Source organism: Tripterygium wilfordii, chromosome 13 (genome assembly GCF_013401445.1).
Source record: "Tripterygium wilfordii isolate XIE 37 chromosome 13, ASM1340144v1, whole genome shotgun sequence".
In the NCBI taxonomy this organism is placed as follows: domain Eukaryota; kingdom Viridiplantae; phylum Streptophyta; class Magnoliopsida; order Celastrales; family Celastraceae; genus Tripterygium; species Tripterygium wilfordii.
Genome location: NC_052244.1, coordinates 5154986 through 5178988, shown reverse-complemented (window position 1 = coordinate 5178988; position 24003 = coordinate 5154986). Strand labels below are relative to the sequence as shown.

Here is a 24003-nt window from a genome sequence, read left to right as displayed (position 1 = left end):
CATTTTTATCTTCAGATAGAAATCCAGCAAATTGACCAAGTAAGGCAGCTGACTTCCCATTGTTATCAGATTCACCTTGCTTTGCTTGAAGATAAGAAGCAAACTCATTAATAAGAGTTATTGGACTTGAGGAGAACCTTGACAATCCATCTCCAGCCATGGTTGTAACATGATTAGCCTTATATCCCGAAGGTTGAGTCCGTTTCTGAGGCATATTCTCTCTCGGAAACTTAGGCTTCAATTCAGGATGAAGTACCCAACATCGGTCCACTGTATGACCAAGATTATGACAATGATTGCACTTCAACTCAGGTCTCTTTCCCTTGTAACTTCTTTCTTCAGATCGTTTATGATTGAACATATATGCTCGGGCTTCAGATACCTCAGTTTTGAGGTTACAATTCATGACCTTTCTTCGGACTTCTTCCCGTTGAATAGTAGCACAAACACTCCCTAGAGAAGGAAGCTCAGAATTCATAAGTATATGACTACGGAGATCTTCGTAATCAGGAGCAAGATTAGCCAAAAGCTGAAATATTTTATCCTCTTCAGCCCGTTTTAGCAAGACAGCAGAATCAGTAGTATGTGGACGATAAACAGACAACTCATTCCACATACTTTTCATGCTACCAAGAAATTGAATAAATGGTTTACCTTCCTGTTGAAGACATGCAATGTCTCTTTTGAGTTGAAAAACTCGTGCCGCGTTATTTTGATTTCCATACATCTCTTTAACAGCATCCCATAAATCTGCAGAAGATTCATAATAACTGAAAATTTCAGCAACATGTAATTCCATATAATTAAGTAGCCATGTCTGCACCATCTTATCTTGGGCAATCCAAGATTTATATTGAGAAGAATTGACATCAGGAACAACAGTACTTTTGTCAATAAACTCAAGCTTTGATCTTCCACCAAGAGCTAACTGCACAGATCTTGACCAAGGAAGATAATTGAACTCATTCAACAAAACCGAACATAATCGTTGGTTTGTATGAACATCAAAAGTATTTGAAGGTAGAGAGGCCGAGGGACTGCCTGAGTCGGACATGATTGGAGTGATTTCGGCCATTTAGAAAACAAAACGAAGAATAAAAAAGACCTCCTCTGATACCATGAAGAAAAGGAAGATATGGAAGAATAAGTGTTTTTGTATTCTTAACATTTATGGAATTACAACCCTAGTATATATAGTAATAAGATCATATGCATCTCCGCACTTCTAGCTATGTTACTGACTAATGATATGTGAACACAATTAATGACTAATGAACACATTCAAAGTTGGCAGCCATCAAGGTTGAAGGTTGGCAGCCATCAAGGTTGAAGGTTGGCAGCCATCAAAGTTGACTAATGACATCCAATACTCCTCATTTCCTGCATGGGAAACCATTTAGATCTTCCTTCGCATCTGGGTACTCATCATTATTGTCGTGTTTAGTGACAGTGGAAGGAATAAATCTTCAATGGGCCTGGGCCTTCTTTCAAATGCTGGGTCCAGTCTTGAAGAGAAAAATGCTTGTACGGACTCATTTTGGAATAAAGTTTTTGCAACTATTCCAAACCCTGGTTTCTTTGTCATCTTTGTCTAATCAAAGAAAGGATTCCTATTTAACATCAATCTTGCATTTTAATAAAAAAAAATTGTGATTTTCTCTCCTTTTTCCTTGTTTTAATTCTAGGAAGATTTTCAATGTAATAACGAAATTATGTTGTGGGATTAAGTAAACCTAATATTAACTGGATTCCAAAAGGATTATGAAAGGATTGATGTTATAATTTATATTTGTCAGTTACAAATTGTATAAAGACTAATCAAACAAGCTTTGCTCATTTTGTTTATCAAACAAGCTCAAAAATTAGGGGCAAGCTCAACTTATTTATTAAAATTAATCGAACCTAAGTTGAGCATTAGTTAATAGCTTGTGTTAGAGCATTACCATTAGGGCTGTCCATGATCGGATTTTTTTTCGATTTTTGACAAAAATTTCATTGAATTTTCAATTGATTATTTAAGGTTTGGTCGGTTTCTTTAATTTTTTCAGTTAGTCCTCACTAATCTATATTTGACAATAACCAACTAATCGGTCTGTACGATTTGAAACAATTTTTCTGGACAGCCCTAATTACCATACGAGTAGTCCAGACCAGTACATTCACAGCCATTATTATTTTACGATAAACTAAATGGTGACATTAACACAAATTAATTAACATAATATTATTAATTTGGCAAACTAATTAGACGTCATGCTTATGTTTGCATTTCCTCCTCTAAAATCTATATTTATAGGCCTGATTACAAATATATAAACTAATGCTTCAAAAGACAATCTAGATTTTCTTAAAACAAAATCTTGAGACAGATTCGTGTAATCTAGATATTGGTTGGCGCAAATATTGGTAGGAATTAGGATCTTCTCCTAAATCGGTCAAACTAGATATAAAACATTTAACATTTTGGGTTTTTTTTTGTACGATGGACCTACACCAACTGTCTTTGGGTGCGCACTGAAAAAATTCATCGGGTTTACGTATTAACCAACAAACTACGCATAATAGATAAAATCATGAAAAAACTATATGTGAGTTCATGCCTCTGAAAAAGATCGAATCATGATGGAAGAGCACCTTAGTACCATGCCAACGCGGCCAATGTTTTGGGAATTCAGTGCTGTAGATTTTTATTTCTTGATTCAGGCACATTTGTTCCACTTTATTTTTAATTTTTTTTTGTCTCTTTCTTGTTTTCCATGTGTTCTAGAACTGTATATGTACATGCATGTATTAATTCGTAAATTTTTTGGTAGTGAACTTTTGTAGACGGAAGAAATATTTAAAAGTAAAATTTAGTGATTCTTTAGACTAACAAAAATATATATACTTTAAACTGTTTCTATATATAATATAATATAAATATTTAATTTTTCAAAGCTAAACTTTCCTTGACCTAAATAATTTTTTTTTATTGAAAGAGGAAGATTGTAATTTATTGAGTAGAAATCGACAGTAAATCTACTTTTACAACCTCCTAGAGCTAGTAGGCTAATTTGACCTAAATAATTATATTTTTTTGAAATGTAAAAATTATACTTTTATTAAAAGTATATTATTATTATTATTATTATTATTATTATTATCATCATCATCATGATCATCATTGTTAGCATCCAATAATTAATGATTTCAATACATGTTTTTAATTCATTATTTAATTGGGTTTAAGTTAATGCCTATATAAAGATTTTAATACCTAAATTTTCCTTTCGACGATGTTTACTATATTCCTAAATTCCTAGGTTGGCCTTTAATTTCTTGGCCACCATTGACCACTTGAATGATAATTTGTTGATTAAAATCATGATAATCATCATTGAAGAAGGACTAATAAATCTAGGGATATGTTATTAAATTGCTAATTAAATAAAAGTAACCCCAACTCATCATAAATTCAGACACACACATATAAAGTTGGCAATTGTGTCTTATAAAAAATGGTGTGAGGTAGGAAGATTTCCCAAATTATTTTAATATCAATGGATTGGTTGCACGAGTTATAACTTTTTTTTTGATAAAAAAAATTGCACGAGTTATAACTTAAAGTGTGTAATAATGTTCAGCACTTAAAATCTATGATTAATTAATTAATTAATAAAAGGGCACACAAATATATATTCACATGATAATCAAAGTCACGTATTATCAGAAAAATACATTGTCTTTATCCACATTATTTAACAATAAAATTTTAAATATTATTAATTAATTATAGTTTTCATTATTTTATTTGGAAGTGGTGGGGATGAACTAAATGCTCGGATCTCCATTAAGTAATTTATAAGAATAATGCTATTATTTGTAATAAATTATTTATTAAAAGTCAGTGCTTCATATTTTCTTTTATTTTCTTTCCATTTTGTTAAGTAAACGCTCCATTGAGGCCCCACTTATCTTGGTAAGTGTGTATTGGGGACTCAAACCAACTCTTAACTATAAAGCCTAAACAATAATTCTTAATTTTTAAACTCTAATATTTTAGTTTCAAAAAAAATCGCAATTTAACATAATTTTTAGGTGAGAATTGGACACAAAATTGTGACACAGAAAAAGAAAATACTTGATGATTTCCTTCTAATCATTAACTAATTTACACTAGTTTTAAACAGTATTGTTAGGTAGCCCATGGAAGCTCAAGTCTCTCAAATGAAATTTTAAAACGTTTTAACTCTCAAAATACATATTAGATTTTTAAAAATAGTAGTGCTAGATAACCCATATAGTGGTAGCCCATAGGAACCAAAGTCTCTTAAACGAAATTTTAAAACATTTTAACTCTCAAAATACATGTTAGATTTTAAAAAAATTACTTATTCAGAATCAACACATAAAACTATTTCTAACAAAATCCATTGTCGATGAGTTTTATCATATAATAAATCTTAATTCCATTGTTTTTTTCAATAGAATTTCAAAAACAAATGAATTCAGAACTAAAATAATGAATTCTAGATTGTACTTAAAAAAACAATAGAATTTATATTAAAACAATAAATTTTGGACAATGAATTATGAGATAAAAGAGTGGAAAGAAAATTATTCTATTGATTAAATCAATAGAATAAACCTGTTGGGCTCCCATAGATTACCAAACTGATGGGCTACATGTCATTTTCATTTTAAAAAAACTAAATATTCGGAATCAGCGCATAATACTCCTTCTAACCAGATCCAATATCGATGAGGTTTATTGGATGGATCTTAATTCCATTGTTCTTTTCACTGAAATTTCAAAAACAATGGATTCAGAACTAAAACAATGTATTCTCGATTATACTTTAAAAAACAATATAAACTATATTAAAATAATAAATTTTGGACAACTAATTATAGGATAAAAGAGTGGAATAAAACTATTTCATTGATTAAATCAATGAAATAAACCTGTTGGCTTCCCATGGATTACCAAACTGATGGGCTACATGTCATTTCTGATTTTCAAAAGATACTTACCAAAGAAAAATAATAACTTTAGAAATCTTTAGATTCTGAATTCATCCATACAAATTAACTTTTTGATATTCTCATATTTATCAAGAGTATAATCAAATGTGCGTCCTAATTAATTAAAGTTGGTTGGATAGTCTAAGATGGGTTTGATGACCTAATCTAGCTCGATTATTGTGAATTTATTAGAGTTAACCTAGTGGTGGTATACTCTTTATTTACTTACAAGAGATACAGGTTTCCATTTTTTCCACAACTTATCAACAAGGAAAAAAATTTCCCCCACGTGTGCCACATTTTTCTTTTTCTTGTTCGGTGACGAAGACGTTTCAAACTTGATCTCAGTATCTCATACCACCCTCATGAACCATATGTAAGATGTATACGTCTCAAACCCACATTCCATGCATTGTTTTATAACCCAACTATATTAGTCCCTTTTCACAACCTAACTGTGGAGATATTGACCAATCAGAACAGCCTAATATTAGCCTAGTTGTTATATCGTTGGGCTTAAAGGTGAGAGATTTTTCAGGTCGGGCGTTTGAGTTGGTGAGACATAATTTCTGGAGGTTTTTTATGTTCCGTAGGTCAAGGGCAGATGAAACAGATCTGCTTTCTCTGAGGGGTTAAGAGCCATATTCTGTGCCTCGACTCAATTTTACTTGCACATTGAGCTTCGTCTCAGGATGAAATTGGTGACTGATGTGCCAATTATATACATATAATTGTACATCATTTTACATGAAATCTTGCATTGTTTAGAGTCGTTTTGGAATTAATTCGGCCTAAAGAGTTGTTATTTGCTCATTTCAGGTATCGATGCACTTATGGATAGAAAAGGACCAAATTTGGAGTCAGAGCAGAAATCCGATCGATCGGCCTATAGTCCGATCGATCGGACAATTTTGAAGCTGGAAAGACAGTGAGCAAGTTCTGATCGATTGGTGTTCATGTCCGATCGATCGGCCAGTCCCAGTTCACAATTTTTAAGATCTCTAAATGCTCAAAATTACCCTCAAATCATGTGGGTCCAGTTCAAAACGACACAGACTTGTTAGAAAAACGTCTCTAAGGTTTTTGGGAGTATAAAAGGGTAGTTTTTTTTAGGGTTTTAGGGGGACTTCACTTTGGAAGAAAAATCAAGGGTTTTGGAGACTTTTCTACAGCAACCATTGGAGCTTGAGCAAGGGGATCCAGGGGTTTATCTTTATTTCTTCCTTGTTCTTGTATTTAATGACTGCTATTTTGGATTTTGATTTGTATCCCTTGGTTATGAGGAACTAATTCTCTAACTAGGGGTCCTAATGGAACCCCTTTTTGAAGATTGAATGAAATTGGTTTATTGTTCTTGAATCTCTCTTTTTATTGTTGATTCTCTGTGGATGTGCTTATTGCTTTCAAATGCTTGATCACCATTTGGATGATTTTATGCCTAGGTTGAGACCGGAAGGATATGCTTAGGGTTGCAAGAATTCATAGAGAACATAGGTTACATGTACCATAGGAATATAGGTTTATGACTTATGCAATCGTTAAAAGATTTCCACTACTCTTAATGGGTTTTTGATATATGAATCCAAATGTTAGGAATAGCAGGGATTATATTGAAAATACTTTCGGTGTATCTAGGAATAGAACATTGCATAGGTTGGGAAATCGATTGTCAACAATTAAATGGAGAATTGGGAATTAATGGATTAGTGGAATTCAATTGGATAAGAGGCGGTGATATTAGGAACCCTAGTGTTTAACTCTCTTGAAAACTCACTTCTTTGTTTGTAGCTTGGTTGTTTAATCAAATTGTCATTTAATTAGTGATTTCTTAATTACTTGTTTAGCATTAGATAAAATATAACCAACAATTCGCCTTTCCATTTTAGTGTGATAATTACTTGGATTGATATTGATTTGAAATTGCCAATATATCTTCGTGGGAACGATACTCTATTCACTCTTTATTACTTGTGCAATTTGTACGCTTGCGAATATTTCATATCAAGTTTTTGGCGCCGTTGCCGGGGATTGAGGCAATTTTATTTTTTTGTCAATTTAGGTTATTTTTGTGCTAGTTTGGTTTTAATTTTCTGCAAGAATTCTCTCTCTTGTATGAGCTTAGGAAGGCGTACTCTTAGTGCAGATTTGATTGGTTTGGATCCGGAGATTGAGAGGACTTTTCGTATGCTTAGATGGGAGCAAACTAATAACCCGGTTGAAGGCATGGGAGACAATTTGGATAGAAGGAATGGTGCGGGGCCCATTGGGGTTAATGGTTTGAATGAGAGAAATGCTAATGGTGGAGGTGGAGCTAATAATGCAAATGGGGGAAATGGAGCTAATGAGGTAGATGGGCCACCAAGGCAAATTGACCCTTGTTCATTGGAGGAATGCGCTCGACCTGCTTGGGATACCACTCCTTCTAGTATCCGGTATCCACCTATCAACTCTACTCATTTTGAGATCAAGCCGGCTATTATTACCATGATTTCCAACTCCGTTGTGTTCCATGGTTTTCCTCATGAAGAGCCAAATGTGCACATTGCTTCATTCTTGCACATTTGCGCTACATTTGATATTCGTGGTGCTTCACGTGATGCAATTCTCTTGAGGTTATTTCCATTCTCTTTGAGGGATAAAGTTAAAGCATGGTTAATGTCACTCCCTCCCAACTCCATCACTACATGGGATGAACTTTTGAAGCAATTTCTATCTAAATTTTTCCCTCCGTCCAAAGCGGTTCAAATCCGGAATGATATCATGACTTTTTCCCAATTTGATCTTGAATCTTGCCATGAAGCTTGGGAGAGGTTCAAAGCTATCTTGAGGATTTGTCCTAATCATGGACTTGCGGAATGGATTGTTTATCAAGCCTTTTATTCCATATTGAGTATGTCAACGAGGCAAATGTTAGATGCAGCTGCAAGTGGTTCTTTTATGACTAAATCTCAAGAGGAGGCCCGAACTTTGCTTGAGAAGGTTGCCAAGACAAATACTTCTTGGTCAACGGAAAGGCTACCACAAAGGCAAGGCAATCCAAGAGATGCCGACGTGATGACCGCCTTGGCCGCTATGGCTAAAAAGATTGATGCTGTAACGATGACTTCTCCTCATGGAGTACATGCGATTCAAGGAGTGCCTATAGTGTCTTGTGATTATTGTGGTGCTAGCCATCAAACCGGAGAATGCTTGATTATTAATGCATCATCTTCTCAAAGTGAGCAAGCAAATGCTATTGGAGATGGGCACTACAATTGGCCAAGAAATGACCTATTCAAATTTCTACAATTCGGGGTTCGGGAATCATCCCAACTTTTCTTGAAGCAACAATCAGAATGTATAAAATCCTCCTCCTCAACAAATTCAACCCCAAGAGAAGAAGAGGGACATTGATGAAATGTTTGCCAAGATGGCCGGAAGTATGGAGGCATTAGCTAATAACATAAACAACTTCATTAGCAAGACCGATTCCGCATTACAAACTCAAGCATCATTGATTCAGAATCAAGGGGCTTCCATTAGAAATCTCGAGATACAAGTGGGGCAACTAGCTAATGCATTATCATCTAGAGAAAAAGGGGGACTTCCTAGCCAAACGAAGGTAAATCCGAAAGGGAAAGATCATTGTTATGCTATTACTCTTCGGAATGGGAATCTAGTGAAAACTGTTGTAGATCTAGATGCCGAAAAAGCGGAAAAACTGAAAAATGCAGAATTGTAGGAAAATACAGCTGAGAAGTCACAGTGCCTAGATCCGATCGATCGGACATCATCCCCGATCGATAGGACCCCCATCCCAGCTGAAACTAAAATGGAGACAGAGCAAAAATCCGATCGATTGGCCCAAGTTCCGATCGATCGGACCAGTGCAGATGAAGCTGAAAACTCTGAAAAGTTACATAAGAGTAGAAATGTGCAACCTCGGTATGCAGTTGAGTTGGATTGGCCTGATAGTTCACTGCCAGCACCTCCAGTTAAGGCATATGTACCTCCGATTCCTTTTCCACAAAGGTTGTAAAACACCAAGAAGGAGTCTCAATTCTCAAAATTTCTTGCGGTGTTCAAGAAGTTGCAGATAAACATACCTTTTGCAGAAGCTTTGGAGCAAATGCCTAGCTATGCAAAGCTTATGAAGGAAATTCTTTCTAAGAAGCGGAGAATGAAAGACTATGAGTGTCCAATTGACGGAGGAGTGTAGTGCGATAGTGCAACAAAAACTTCCAATTAAAAAGAAAGATCCGGGAAGTTTCACCATTCCTTGCACCATTGGTAGCACGTTGATTGAAAGGGCGCTATGTGATTTGGGAACGAGTGTTAATTTAATACCACTATCAATAGCCAAGCTCATTGGTTTGCACGAAATCAGCCCCACTACAATGTCTCTTGTCATGGCGGATTAATCGATTAAATATCCCCGTGGTATCATTGAGGATGTCCTTGTCAAGGTGGATAAAATGGTTTTTCCAGTGGATTTCGTTATTCTTGATATGAAGGAGGATTCTAATACTCCAATTATTTTGGGGAGACCTTTCTTGCGTACTGGGAAAACTCTCATTGATATGAAAAAAGGGACTTTGGTGTTGAGAATTGCGGATGAACAAGTCACATTCAAAGTGTTTGAAACCACCAAATACCCGGAGAATGGAGAATCTTATTTTCGCATAGATACTGTGGAGATCATGTCTTGACTCACACCTATGCCATAACTTCTTGCCAAGACCCTCTTGAGACTTGTTTGGTGAATAAGGATGCTCTAGAGTGTAGTGATGATGATGTGGTGGAGTTCATACATTGCTTAGAATCTATGAAAGAGTCTAAACCCAGAAGATTCCAGAAATTCGAACCTCTTGGTGTCTTGCCTTCTAGACCACAACCAAGTATTGTGAAAGCTCATACACTTACATTGAAACCTCTCCCTTCCCACCTTCGATATGCTTACTTGGAAAATTCTAATACTCTACCGGTTATTATTTCCTCAAATTTGAATTCGGAGGAAGAGGATAAGCTTTTAAGAGTGTTGAGAGAGCATAAAATGGCTTCGGGGTGGATAATAGCGGACATTCGGGGAATTAGCCCCACTATGTGCATGCATCGTATCTTAATGGAGGAGGACTACAAGTCTTCGATGGAACATCAACTCCAACTGAATCCCAATATGAAAGATGTGATGAAAGTTGAAATTTAAAACTTCTTGATGCGGGAATTATTTACCCCATTTCGGATAGTTCTCGGGTAAGTACGATGCAAGTTGTCCCCAAAAAGGGTGGAATCACGGTGGTGAAAAATGAGAAGAATGAATTGATTCCCACCCGGACTACTACCGGTTAGAGAGTTTGCATTGACTATAGGAAGCTCAACAATGCCACAAGGAAGGATCACTTTCCTTTGCCCATTATTGATCAAATGCTAGAGAGGCTTGCGGGGCACTCTTATTATTGCTTCTTGGATGGTTATTCGGGGTACAATCAAATCCCCATTGCTCCGGAAGATGAAGAAAAGACTATCTTCACTTGTCCTTTTGGCACTTTTGCTTATAAAAGGATGCCCTTCGGATTATGCAATGCACCGGCCACTTTTCAACGGTGTATGATGAGTATTTTCAGTGATATGGTGGAGCACACAATTGAGGTATTTATGGATGACTTTTCTATTTTTGGTTCATCATTTGATTCTTGTTTGAAAAATTTATCCATGGTGCTTCAAAGATGTGAAGAAACCAATCTAGTACTTAATTGGGAGAAATGCCATTTCATGGTGCAAGAAGGGATAGTCTTGGGACACCGAATTCACAAAAGGGCATTGAAGTGGATAGAGCTAAAATTGAGACTATTGAGAAACTCCCTCCACCAACTTTGATTAGAGAAGTGAGAAGTTTCTTGGGGCATGCGGGTTTCTATAGGCGCTTCATCAAGGATTTTTCAAAAATCACAAAGCCCTTGTGTGAACTATTGTTGAAAGATGTCAAGTTCCATTTCACCAAGGAATGCTTGGAAGCTTATACTACTCTCAAGGAGAGACTTACTACAGCCCTTATTATCACTTCTCCGATTGGAACATTCCATTTGAGCTCATGTGTGATGCTAGTGATTATGCTATGGGAGCGGTTCTTGGTCAAAGGAAGAACAAAATTCTGCATGTAATCTACTATGCTAGCCGCACTCTCACTGATGCTCAACTTAACTATACAACAACGGAGAAAGAACTCTTGGCGGTTGTCTTTGCCCTTGACAAATTTCGATCATACTTGATTGGTTCCAAAGTCATTGTTTACACCGATCATGCAGCTTTGCGTTATTTATTGACGAAAAAGGAAGCCAAGCCAAGGTTGATTCGATGGGTTCTTCTTTTACAAGAATTTGACTTCGAAATTCGGGACAAAAAGGGATCCAAGAATGCAATGGTGGATCATTTGTCTAGAATATTGGAAGGCCGGGAAGAAGCCACTATCCCTATCAAAGAAACATTCCTGGATGAACAATTATTTGCTATCCATTCCTCTCCAACTCCTTGGTATGCTGATTATGTGAACTTTTTGGCCAAGGAGATTCTTCCTCAGGACTTATCTCACCATCAAAGAAACATATTCCTTCATCTTGTGTTTCTATTATTGGGAAGAACCTTTCTTGTGGAAGCAATGTGCGGACCAAGTTATTCGTAGGTGTGTCTCGGAGGAAGAGATGGTTTATCTTGAGACATTGCCACTCATTTCCATATGGTGGTCATTTTGGGGGTCACAAGACCGCCGCTAAAGTCTTGCAATCCGGCTTCTATTGGCCTACTTTGTTTAAGGATGCCCATTGATTTTTTCTTGCATGTGATGAATGTCAACGCAAGAGGAACATTTCAAATAGGAATCAAATGCCCTTAACCAACATCCTTGAGGTGGAACTTTTTGATGTGTGGGGAATAGATTTTATGGGGCCATTCCCTAACTCTTTGGGAAATCATTACATCCTTGTGGCGGTGGACTACGTTTCCAAATAGGTGGAGGCCATGGCGTTACCCACCAATGATTCAAAAAGGGTTTTGAAGTTTTTGAAGAAGAACATTTTTACAAGATTTGGTACCCCGAGGGCAATTATTAGTGATGGGGGTACCCATTTTTGCAACCAGCAATTCAATTCTTTGCTTGTCAAGTATGGCATTAATCACAAGGTGGCAACTCCTTATCATCCTTAAACAAGTGGTCAAGTGGAGATTTCTAATAGAGAGTTGAAGAAAATTCTTGAAAAAACGGTGAATGCGTCAAGGAAGGATTGGTCTTTGAAGTTAGATGATGCCTTGTGGGCCTACCGTACAGCTTTTAAAACTCCTATTGGCATGTCCCTTTCCACTTGGTATTTGGGAAAGCTTGTCACCTCCCGGTTGAATTGGAGCACAAAGCCTTTTGGGCTATTAAATTTCTAAATTTTGACATGGCTAGTGCGGAAGAGCAACGTGTTTTGCAATTGAATGAGATAGATGAAATCCGCCTTGATGCTTACTAGAATGCAAAAATTTATAAGGAATGGACCAAGAAATGGCATGATAGTCATATTGTTCGGAAGGAGTTCAAGGTGGGGCAACAAGTGTTGTTATTCAATTCAAGACTCCGTCTCTTTCCGGGCAAGCTCAAATCAAGATGGTCGAGTCCTGTTCTTGTTACCGTGGTGTTCCCTCACGGAGCCGTTGAAATCAAGCATGGAGAAATGGGGACTTCTTTCAAAGTGAATGGACAGAGATTGAAGCCCTACTATGAAGCTGAATTTTCTGGAAGGAAGGTCACTCTTCCTCTCCAAGAGCCACAACAAAGAGCAACAAGAGTCGGGCCATCGACTATAAACTAGGCGCTTGTTGGGAGGCAACCCAACCGGGGTAACTTCGTTCCCTACCTTTTTCAAAAAAAATTGCTTTATTTTCATGTACAGATATGTTTTGATTGTTCTGAAAACTGTCTGGGTTGGTTGTGAAGTGTTTTGGTGTAGGGATTCAGTTGTGGGAAAATTGCACAGAGGCCAAAACCGATCGATCGGACCAGGTGAACATAAAATGACCCGAGGGCAACTATCAATCGATCGGGAATAAATTCCGATGGATCAGATACGCAGGCCAAGGTTTTAAAAGACCCAGCCCGCCGCCCCAGTTTCCTTCACTTGTTCTCTTTCCTTTTTCTCTCTTCTCTCACGCTAATCCGGAAGTCTCTCACCCATTTTCCTCCATTCTTTTTTCAATTCCATTTGCACCCACTCAATTTCCTCATTTTGGCTAGCATACACCCCAGGTATGATGTTTTTCCTCCTCTTGGGTTTTCAATTTTGAGATTGTTGCTGCCTTGGTTGCAATGTTTGGAATGTGGATGGTGTGGGTTGATAAATTCTTACATACAAGGGTGTGGATTTCTATTTGGAGTCCCTAGAGTTCATTTTCTCCACAATACAGAGGGGACCATGGCAGTTTTGCGTTTCTCCTTGGGCTTTGTCAAGTGCGCACACCAAGTGCTCGATAAAACGTTGAAACCAAGCTTGAGCATTTTAAACTATCACGTTATAATTCTATTGCGCTCTACTGCCTTGTGTGATTGTTTTTTATTGTCCACTTGAGCTGTTATATCACTGTTTCCATGTGCCCACTATCAACTTATCACTATAGTGCACAACATCTTTGATAAAATGCCTCACCTGACTTTCTTGGTTCGAATTTGAAATTTTGCGCACCGTTCTTTCTATGCTCACATTCATCCTTTTATTTTATATATATTGATCATGTTGAGTTGTGCATTGTGTGACTTTGGTGCCAAGTATGCCAATTTTTGACTTTTGCGCAAAGTTGCGTAGCGTTAGGTGTAGGGATGTGTTATGTACTGAATATATTGTGGGAATGGGTGCTTGTGGGGACTTGATTGTAGAGTGTTGGTGGTTGATTTGAAAATGTCAAATGTGTCGAACCTTGTTATCCTTGTTTTCTCTACATTTTTTTTTGTGCTATGTTCTCAGTTGTCTTCATTTTTTGCAGAATAGAACGATGTAAGGCAGCTGAGGCATCCGGCTCTACTACACCACCACTTTCACCCAAGAGAGTGTGTGGCGCTAAAAATAAAATTGTGGCTCCTCCGCGCCCTAAACTTTGCTTCAGCCCGCATTGAGAGTGATTGGAGGGTCGATTGTGACATTATGAGCCGGCCGCTGAATGCTTGGGCCAAGGCATACTTACGTCGTGCCCGACTCAATTTTCTGTGGAACTACCAATATTTCATGCTTGATGGCTACTCAGCCTTAATTCATGCTTAGTATCGTACTTTGCCCGAGACTGATACAGTTAAGGGCGAGGACGGTCCTGCCCGCTATACGGTGAGAGTGCCAAAAGTCAATCGGGGAGCAGTTTCATATACATTTACTACTGCAGATATTTATGCCGCTCTTGGCTATCCAGCTGCTTACTCTGAGGATCTTCTAGTAGGCCCTCCAGTAGAGGTTGACCATACTACTATGTTCCATACCTTGGTACCAGATCCGACGATCCGTCAGAAGAATAGGCATGCTGCAACGCGAGGCTCTATTCCCTCTCGTCTATGGGTTATTGACAGCATGGTGAAGAAGAATTTATGGCCATATGACCATAAATCTGAGAGGCGCGGCCCAACCTTGGAGTTACTTTACTACTTTCACCAGGAGTGCTGGTTTGATGTGGGAGCTTATTTTGTATGAGCCATGCTGCAGTGCGCGACGGAGGTACGCGAAGGGAAGAAGTTGCGGTTATTCTTTCCACGGTTGATCACTCGTCTACTCCGCCATTTGGGCCACCAGCTATCAGAGACAGGTGATACTAATCCTCTTATTTCTGAGCTTTCCCAAGCCGACTGGAATTTGCTTACGGGTCATCTTCTTAAGCCGAAGGATCCCAGTGCTCCGTCCAGTTCTGCTGATCCCCCTTATGCTCGCCCTATTGAGGAGCGGTTGGATGCCATTGAGCTGTTTCAGATGGAGACTCGTGACCAGTTGGCAGCTATTCGTGCTCAACAATCCAAGATGATAGATCTTTTGCACCAGTTATCCATGCAGTCTACATCAGCACCTGCTGCTCCTGCACCTGCTCCTTTTGGGCCCACCCTTGCTCCTCTTCCATCTGGGCGACGTTCTCATTGAGATCACCCAGGTTGTTTTGTTCCTCTCTTCCTTACTTCGTACTTACAGTTTGAAACACTGAGGACAGACATCTAGTGTGGGGGTGGGAAGGAAACTTTTCATTTCATTATGTTTCTCTTTTATTTTTCTTTCCTTTGGAACTCTTGAATTTTATTGTAGTGTAGATTTTCTTTTAAAATTTTAGTGTTGCTTCCCCTTTCTATGATGCTTACTATTGATATATTCATTGCATTTGAGATGAATTGATGAATTGTGGCTTAGAATTTGGTGTTGCTTTTCAAATTACATTTGTGGCCAAAGGATCAAATTGAAAACCTTTCAGTAGTTGCACATCCATTACTTAGCAAATTGTGGAGACTTGAACCAATGTGAGTTTTTGAGCCATTTGTTTCTTAATGAGTGATGAAAATCAACTTAATTTTTGTTCTGCTCACGATAATATTTGTTTGATCTCATTATCCTTCATTTTGGTTGCTTGCTATGTATTCATCACATGACATTACATCCTAATCACTTTATTGTGGGAAATTCAATAGTGTTCTTGAAAGATGAGAGTAAGGCCATTTTTGGATCGATAAATACCTTTCTCACCCTATCTTATACATGTTATCTGTTGTACCCTTATTTGAAGCCAAACACTAGCCTTTTGTTCATAACCATGTTCCTTCTTTTTATTATTGTGGAGAAAGAGTTGTTTATCTTAAATGAGAAGTTGGGATGGTATATGCTGAATTTATTGGACATTGAGGGAGTGTGGATGCATGTTGTTGTTCTCTTTTGGAAGAAATTTGGGGTGTTGATAGGTGGAAAATTGGAAATAGTGTAAAAAAGAGCATGCAATTGTTCTTGAAAAAAAAAGAAAATTTTTTTTGATGAGAATGAAATAAAAGTGCATTTGCATTTGGTCTTACATTGTAAATTTGATTGTGAAGTAAAGGGAATGATGGAGGAATTAAAAGATGATGAAGTAGTGGGAAAGTTTGAATGATATTTCTATACATAATGCTTCTCCACTTATTCGAAATTTTGTACCTTTTGCTCTTCTCATCTAACCTTCACCCCACATTACAAGCTTAAAAAGTCCCACTTGATTTTGAGAATACTTTGGATTTGAACATAAGTTTGTGAATAAGGATGTAGGTCAATTGCTTGGTTAAGTGACGTCCATTCATGAGATCATTTAATTTGTTTCTTAAGCTTTCATTGATTTATTGCATGTGGGAATTCTGAATATGTGTGAGGCTTGAAGTTGAAGATAAGAGTTTTGTAATGTGCTGTGTTTTTTGTTTGAGTTTGATATATGATCCTAAGGCTACTTGGCATTTTATAAGAGATGATACTGAGCTGCAGTTTTGTTGATGATTCTCTTTTGTCTTCGAGCAAAGATTAAGTGTGGGGGTGTTTGATGTGCCAATTATATACATATAATTGTACATCCTTTTACATGAAATCTTGCATTGTTTAGAGTCATTTTGGAATTAATCCGGCCTAAAGAGTTGTTATTTGCTCATTTCAGGTGTCGGGGCACTTATGGATAGAAAAGGACCAAATTTGGAGTCAAAGCAGAAATCCGATCGATCGGACAACTTTGAAGCTGGAAAGACAGTGAGCAAGTTCCGATTGATCGGTGTCCATGCCCGATCGATCGGCCAGTCCCAGTTCACGATTTTTAAGATCTCTAAATGCCCGAAATTACCCTCAAATCATGTGGGTCCAGTTCAAAACGACACAGACTTGTTAGAAAAACGACTCTAGGTTTTTGGGAGTATAAAAGGGTAGTTTTTTTAGGGTTTTAGGGGAACTTCACTTTGGAAGAAAAATCAAGGGTTTTGGAGACTTTTCTACAGCAGCCATTGGAGCTTGAGCAAGGGGATCCAGGGGTTTCTCTTTATTTCTTCCTTGTTCTTGTATTTAATGACTGCTATTTTGGATTTTGATTTGTATCCTTTGGTTATGAGGAACTAATTCTCCAACTAGGGGTCCTAATGGAACCCCTCTTTGAAGATTGAATGAAATTGGTTTATTATTCTTGAATCTCTATTTTTATTGTTGATTCTCTGTGGATGTGTTTATTGCTTTCAAATGCTTGATCATCATTTGAATGTTTTATGCCTAGGTTGAGACCGGAAGGATATGCTTAGGGTTGCAAGAACCCATAGAGAACATAGGTTGCATGAACCATAGGAATATAAGTTTATGACTTCTGCAATCGTTAAAAGATTTTCACTGCTCTTAATGGGTTTTTGATATATGAATCCGAATGTTAGGAATAACAAGGATTATATTGAAAATACTTTCGGTGTATCTAGGAATAGAACATTGAATAGGTTGGGAAATCGATTGTCAACAATTAAATGGAGAATTGGGAATTAATGGATTAGTGGAATTCAATTGGATAAGAGGCGGTGATATTAGGAACCCTAGTGTTTAACTCTCTTGAAAACTCACTTCTTTGTTTGTAGCTTGGTTGTTTAATCAAATTGTCATTTAATTAGTGATTTTCTTAATTACTTGTTTAGTATTAGATAAAATACAACCAACAATTCGCCTTTCCCTTTTAGTGTGATAATTACTTGGATTGATATTGATTTGAAATTGCCAATATATCTTCGTGAGAACGATACTCTATTCACTCTTTATTACTTGTGCGATTTGTACGCTTGCGAATATTTCACATCAGTGACCCACTGTTTGCACAGGATGGTCATCCCGAGTTTAAAACTGGTCAAGGGATTACAAAGTGACCATTGGACTAAAGCCTTGTCGATAAAAAAGCAAAAGGTATTGACCAATCAGGCTTAAACAATTCTCTTACGGCACTTGTCGACAACACCCTTACCGACACGACCACAACATCTATCCGCACCGCCTCCTAAACTAATTTGTGTCGGTTCTCACAGGCAATGAGAAATCCATGCTAAAGGGTTTTCAAAACTTTTCAATTAAGCAATCATGTGTTTTACTTCTCTCTGTTTTTTTTCTTTGATTATAAATGGTTGAATATTCAAACTAGTTGCTGCTTTTGTGGAATAATCGCCATTTTTCATTTCAATCTTACCAAATTTTCTCTTGTATTACCTTTGTAGATTTGAATTTCGGATCCCATATATTCTTCCTTCCATTAATAGATAGGTAATGATACAAAGTAATTAAATCATCTAGGTCGGCAAAACCTCTAGTGTCAAACACAATAATTAAGACACAACCTCAAATTAATACATTCACAATATTGTTGTAGCCGAGAATATAGGTTAAGGTTACGAGTTCAAATTATAAAATGCATGCACTTGGAATAGCTTTTTAAGACTTGGACAAAAAACAAGTTTTCAGATTTCTTGTTTCTTCTCATACTAATAATAATAACTAAAAACAATATGACGTATAAAAAAATAACAAAATTAATGCTTTTTATATTTTATGTTTAATTATCCATAAATTACTCATGCAGGTTTTATAGATGAATAAGTATTTCAATAAAAGTATTATATCAATAAGTTCTTAGGTTCAACATTAAAATTTTATTAAGTAGAAACTTACTTAAAATAAAAATTAAAAGACAATTTTATCCTTACATGTATATTATACAACGTGTTTTATTCTACGATGTCATGCTGACTTCATCGGTTTGTTTTTTCTTTAAACAAACTTCAAAATATTTTACCACTCGAAATACATGTCAGATTAAAAAATTATATATTCTGAATAAGCGCGTAAAACTCTTTCTAATAAGACTCACTTTAGATATTTTTTCAGAATCTGAAAAAATCTGGTCAAAAATTAGGAAAATGTTCAAAAATATACGCTAATGTAAAATCCTAAACAATGAATTTTGGTCAAAACAACATGGGCTAGCTAGCTATACAATAGCTAGTCTTGACAACCAAGCTGAATCGTGTTATCCTGATAAATTTTACGTAATTCCAAGCTCGTGACTATTCCTTTTCTTAGTTCAAATTTCACTATTTTTAATTTAATTCCACTGTTTAGAGCAAATCTCACTTTTTTTTTTTTGCATATTTACTATTTTTAAATTAGTGAAATTCCACTTTTAAGCCAAATTTCACTGTTTTGAAAACAATGAAATTTTGATAGTGAAATTTTCCTAAACTTTTAAAAACAGTGAAAGTCCATTGTTTTAATCGTAATCTCACCATTTCTCTAAACTAAAAAATAATGAAATTTCACTATTTTAGGTCAAATCTCACTATTTTGAAAACAATAAAATTTCTCTAAATTTTGAAAGTAACGAAATTTCACTGTTTTTGAAAATTGCAAAAATTTTTAATTTTTAAAAACATTGAAATGTCATTGTTTTAGGATAAATGTCATTGTTTTGAAAACAATGAAATTTCTCAAAACTTTTAAAATGTAAATGTTTTATTAGATATTTGCACTGTTTAAAAAAAGTAAAAATTGATATTTTCATTGTTATGAAAACAGAGAAATTTGAAATTTCATTGTCATGAAAACAGTGGAACTTCACTATTTTTGTCTACTCTATTGAATATCTTGCCTAATTCAATTTTTCTGTTTTTGAAGTGATTATCACAATTTTCTGTAACTTTCTAAAAGGATTTCTGATTTTCACTCATAATATATCAATTTCATAGGATTTTTCATTTTCTACAAGAGATGAGAGTCTCACTGTTTTTAACACAAAAAATGACTCAATCCTCTTCAAATCACACAAAAACTGTGATTTCAAATTTTTTCTTCTTTTTTTGGTCCATAATAATTGCAACACATCTAAACGTTCTACGATATCTCCATATTCGCCCAAAAATACAGATATAAAATAAAAAAATGAACCGAAAATTTTTAAGAAAACAGAAGAAGAAAAAGAGAGAGATATTAATGATTCGAACTAATGCATCAACATCAACGTGGCAACATTTTTTTAAATAACATGACAACATTTTAGGCTCGGATGATGACGAGGACCACAACATTCAACAGTATCTAACATTTTTTTTTACGAATAACAGTACTTGACATATATAATACATTTCTCATTTTAGGCATGGCACACATTTAAAATAGTATAACAGTACTGCACTACAGAGTGGAAGAGAAAAAGATAATAAATAAATAAATGTGATAAATAATTAAGTAGTGGGAGAAGCAGAATAACACGACTGGTGTAACAAGATGATGGGGTACTAGCTCACATAATGCAAAATGGACTTTACAAAAAGGACACTATATATATATATATATATATAGTTGGATATACAACTTGGCTACTTGTTATTCTTCAAAGCTACAAGCACTTTGCATTTAAAATCAATAGAATTGAAGAAAGGTTGTAAGAATCAGATTGGTATAAACAATTGTTAAATCATATTTATTTTGTTTATGGAGCATCAAACAAAGAAACAAACCTTCTGTACATGCCCCATGAACATCTATGGCTTATCTAAATTATGGAGGGGGTTGGTCAGAGTTGGATGGAATGAATTCATTTCGTCGGAGAATTCAAGTTCAAGTCTTTACATCAACACTTTGCGACTTATCAGAGTTTACATGTACCAAAGACACATAATTCCTCATCATAAAAAAATAACCCTCAAACTTTAATATTATGTATACAAGAGAAAAGAAATAAAAAAAAATCACCATTATTACCCAAACTCTCTCATCATCAACTATATAATTAACAAAATCAAATTTTCATCAAAACCTTTTGTTTGTTTTGTTTTCTCAAAGATTTAAAGGCTTCAAGCATACTTGAACTCCATATTTAGGCTTTATTGTGAGGACTACAACCGGAGCATGTCGATAGCTCTCTGAAATGGTGAAGCTAAACCGTGAGATTAACATGGCTAATATGATCTTAGCCTCCATAATGGCAAAGGATTGCCCGATGCAATTCCTCTGGCCGGCGGCGAAGGGGATGAAATGCCGGCCGGGGCCGGAACTCTTGGATGCAAATCTATTAGGATTGAACTCATTTGAATCTTTACCCCATAATTCTTCACTGTGATGAATTGCCAAAACTGGAATCCATATTGATAGTCCTTTTGGAATGTATAGGTCACCCAATTTGATGTCTTCAAAGGCCATTCTAGGAAGCAAGGTCGCCGGTGGATATAACCTTAGGGATTCATTAATTACCATGTTTAACTGCGAGAAAAAAAGAAAAGAAAAGAGGAGGTCAATAACAACTTCATGTCAATATCACATTCATCCATTACAAATCTCGAATAGACACTATGGATATTAGGGGCGTTCGCAATTGGCAAATGTCCCTACCAACCGTTGAAATCCTCAATCCAAATACACAGACAATATTGTCTGTGGGATTATAATCTTGACAACAACTGTTGTATACAATGCATTTTAGTTTGGAACAAAAGAATGTATGAATGTTTCTGAGTAAAAATGAGTAGGGTATACGAAATACTTGCATAGGCACATTAAAATTCTTGAGTCAAGTGAAGGGAGGAGTTTATTTATGGCCCTAATTGGTAAAGGCATGGTCATTTGACCACACTTTATTATGTGATCATATAATCAATGATAACCAAGTAGCCACCCTCACTATTTTAATCATTATTCGCTGTCTTTTGTCTTCTTTTTTTTGGAGTAGAGATGCCGTCTTTTGTCTTAGTTATACTTACTTAATTAGATTTATGAAGCAAACCTTTTGCAATATATATACATATATATATATATATATAGACATATGTAAATACTAAAAGACTAATATAGCATTATATATACTGAAGTGGACGTCCATGAAGTAGTTTAAACCTCAAAACTCTTGGCTCCAACTAGAGTCCAGTACTCCTAATTGATATTTTCTAGTTGACCTTTAAAAAATATCACTACCACTTCAAGCCTTTGACCACTACAGTAGATATATATATATATATATATATATATATATTATGAATGTATTTCAGTTTCACATTTAAATTTACTTCTAGAAATTGGATCTGGTATGTACGTAAGTGATGACAAGAAATTACTTTTTGGCTCAGAACATACACATATACATTATATACTAAATTTGAAAATTATATTACTTACCAAGGTTAGCTTGGAGAGATGATCAAGAGAGGGAGTTCCACCATTGCAGACCTGCATAACCTCTGCTCTAACCTTGTCCTGCCATGAAGGATTGCTTGCAAGAAGCATGACAGTCCATGTGAGCAAGAGAGCAGTTGTTTCATGTCCAGCAAAGAAGAAAGTCTTGCATTCATCCATTATCAATTGCAAGTTTAAGCTAAACCCATTATTTCCTCTCTTTTTCTGCATCTCATTGAGTAACATCCCAAGCAAATCGTTCCCATAAGAACTGCTCCTACCAATCTCTACACAATCTTTCCTGCTCTGTATTATCTCCATTAAAAGTCTCTCAACTTCCATCTTCAATGACTTTATTTCTCTGTTATATTTATTAGGAACAAATCTATTCCAAAAAAAAATCAAAAACCAGATTGTAATTAAAACAGGATTTCAAAAAATCATACATAACACACATATATGTAGGACTACTCACCGACTTCCAGGAAAGCACAAGTGTCTGCTTGCTTGAGCACAGAGACGTTGGAGTCCTGTTAATAAACGAAAAATTTGCTTTCCTTTCTCGCAACCAGTCCCGAATTCGGTTCGGGAGATTATATCAGCAGTGAGTCTGGTCATGTACTCTCCAATTTCAAACTCTGTTTCCCCTGATTCCACTGCATTTTGTAGCGATTGGAGCATCTGGTTAGTGCATTCCACCATGTGTCCAGCATTTTTCTATTAGAAATTACAAAAAAACATCAAAACCCCATTTTCAGAAATCAAAAATTGTGAACTGGGTTTGTTTTATTTTGTTGGAATTGATTGCAAAATCATATCAAAATCTGATCTTTTTTTCCTTCTGATATATTGAAAAAAATTAATTAACCTTGAGTCTGTCACCCATGAATGCCGGAGCAACAATACGCCGTTGATGGTACCAGTCATTCCCATTAGCCATTAACAATCCTCGACCGATAAAATGCTTTGATCCTTGTTGTTGAAGCCATGATTTCCCAACTTTAGTACTATACTTTGTCAATAACTCCATGATCAATCCAGTCTCTGCTAAACACATCCTTGGCTCCATCCCATTCCAATATATAAATCTCTTCCCTGCCCAAAAAAGGTAATGAAATGAAATCCTCATAGATCGCAGATTGGGACTAAGTAAAAAAAAATTAAAAAAAAAATGAATGATTTGATTTTGTGGGTGTTTGAGATACCATATTGTTTAGACCAGGCAACATAATGTGGCAAGAGCCGGCCGACAATGTCATGGTGAATGTGGTCCATGTCTTTGGAGGTTGATTTGGAGACAAGAGAGGCCATGTCTAATATGTTGCCGATCAAAGGCCGAGGTTTGGGGCCATACACTCCTTGCCTATCCATTATTCTCTTGATGCGTCTTGGTATATACCAGTAACATGAGAAGATATCATATGCAACTTTCAAGAATATTGACAGAAACAGGATTATTGTTATTGTTGCAAACAACACCACCATACCCATGGTGTATTGTTGATGATGATGGTGATTGAACCCACCAAGGAATTGAAAGAGAGAGCGAGAAGAGAAGGCAGGAAGAAAGACAAGACAAGTTTTTTTTTTTTTGGGTCAGTGATGACGAAGGGAAACTCTTCTTTATAAAGGGAATAAAAGGGAAATAAATATACTAAATAAATATTTAAACAACTTCATATGTAAATAGTTATATATTCTGATTTAAGGAGAGAAAGGTCAATCAGGGACGGGTTGGGTAGGTGGTGTTATTGCCAAAGTCAAAAGGCAGTTTTGGGATTTCAGGTGCTTCTCTTAATTGGAGATGATCGTGCTCAAATAACGAATGACCGACACTATGGGTAAAATT

General features: G+C 36.1%; 1 protein-coding gene, 1 non-coding gene and 1 pseudogene across 2 annotated transcripts; 1 reads left to right on the top strand and 2 right to left on the bottom strand.

Annotated features, from left to right (window-relative positions):
• The window catches only part of LOC120012471, an 84088-nt pseudogene that overhangs the window by 5744 nt on the left and 54341 nt on the right, over window positions 1-24003 (top strand).
• LOC120013987 lies at window positions 7749-7853 on the bottom strand. Its single transcript, XR_005471522.1, has one exon. It is a non-coding gene; the product is annotated as a small nucleolar RNA R71 (small nucleolar RNA).
• LOC120012815 (cytokinin hydroxylase-like) lies at window positions 20574-23739 on the bottom strand. The gene is made up of 5 exons (XM_038864347.1): window positions 23360-23739; window positions 23023-23249; window positions 22630-22871; window positions 22158-22539; window positions 20574-21248 (listed from the first exon to the last, which is right to left on the bottom strand). Exons 1-5 carry the CDS (start codon window positions 23643-23645, stop codon window positions 20826-20828), a joined length of 1560 nt encoding a protein of 519 aa, XP_038720275.1. The 5' UTR covers window positions 23646-23739; the 3' UTR covers window positions 20574-20825.

Coding starts and splice junctions, on each gene's coding strand:
- LOC120012815 (XM_038864347.1), bottom strand. CDS start 23,645: ATGGGTATGGTGGTGTTGTTTGCAACAATAACAATAATCCTGTTTCTG. Junction 22,872..23,022: donor TCATGGGTGACAGACTCAAG/GTTAATTAATTT, acceptor AATTTCTAATAG/AAAAATGCTGGACACATGGT. Junction 21,249..22,157: donor ATCTCTCCAAGCTAACCTTG/GTAAGTAATATA, acceptor TTTTTCTCGCAG/TTAAACATGGTAATTAATGA.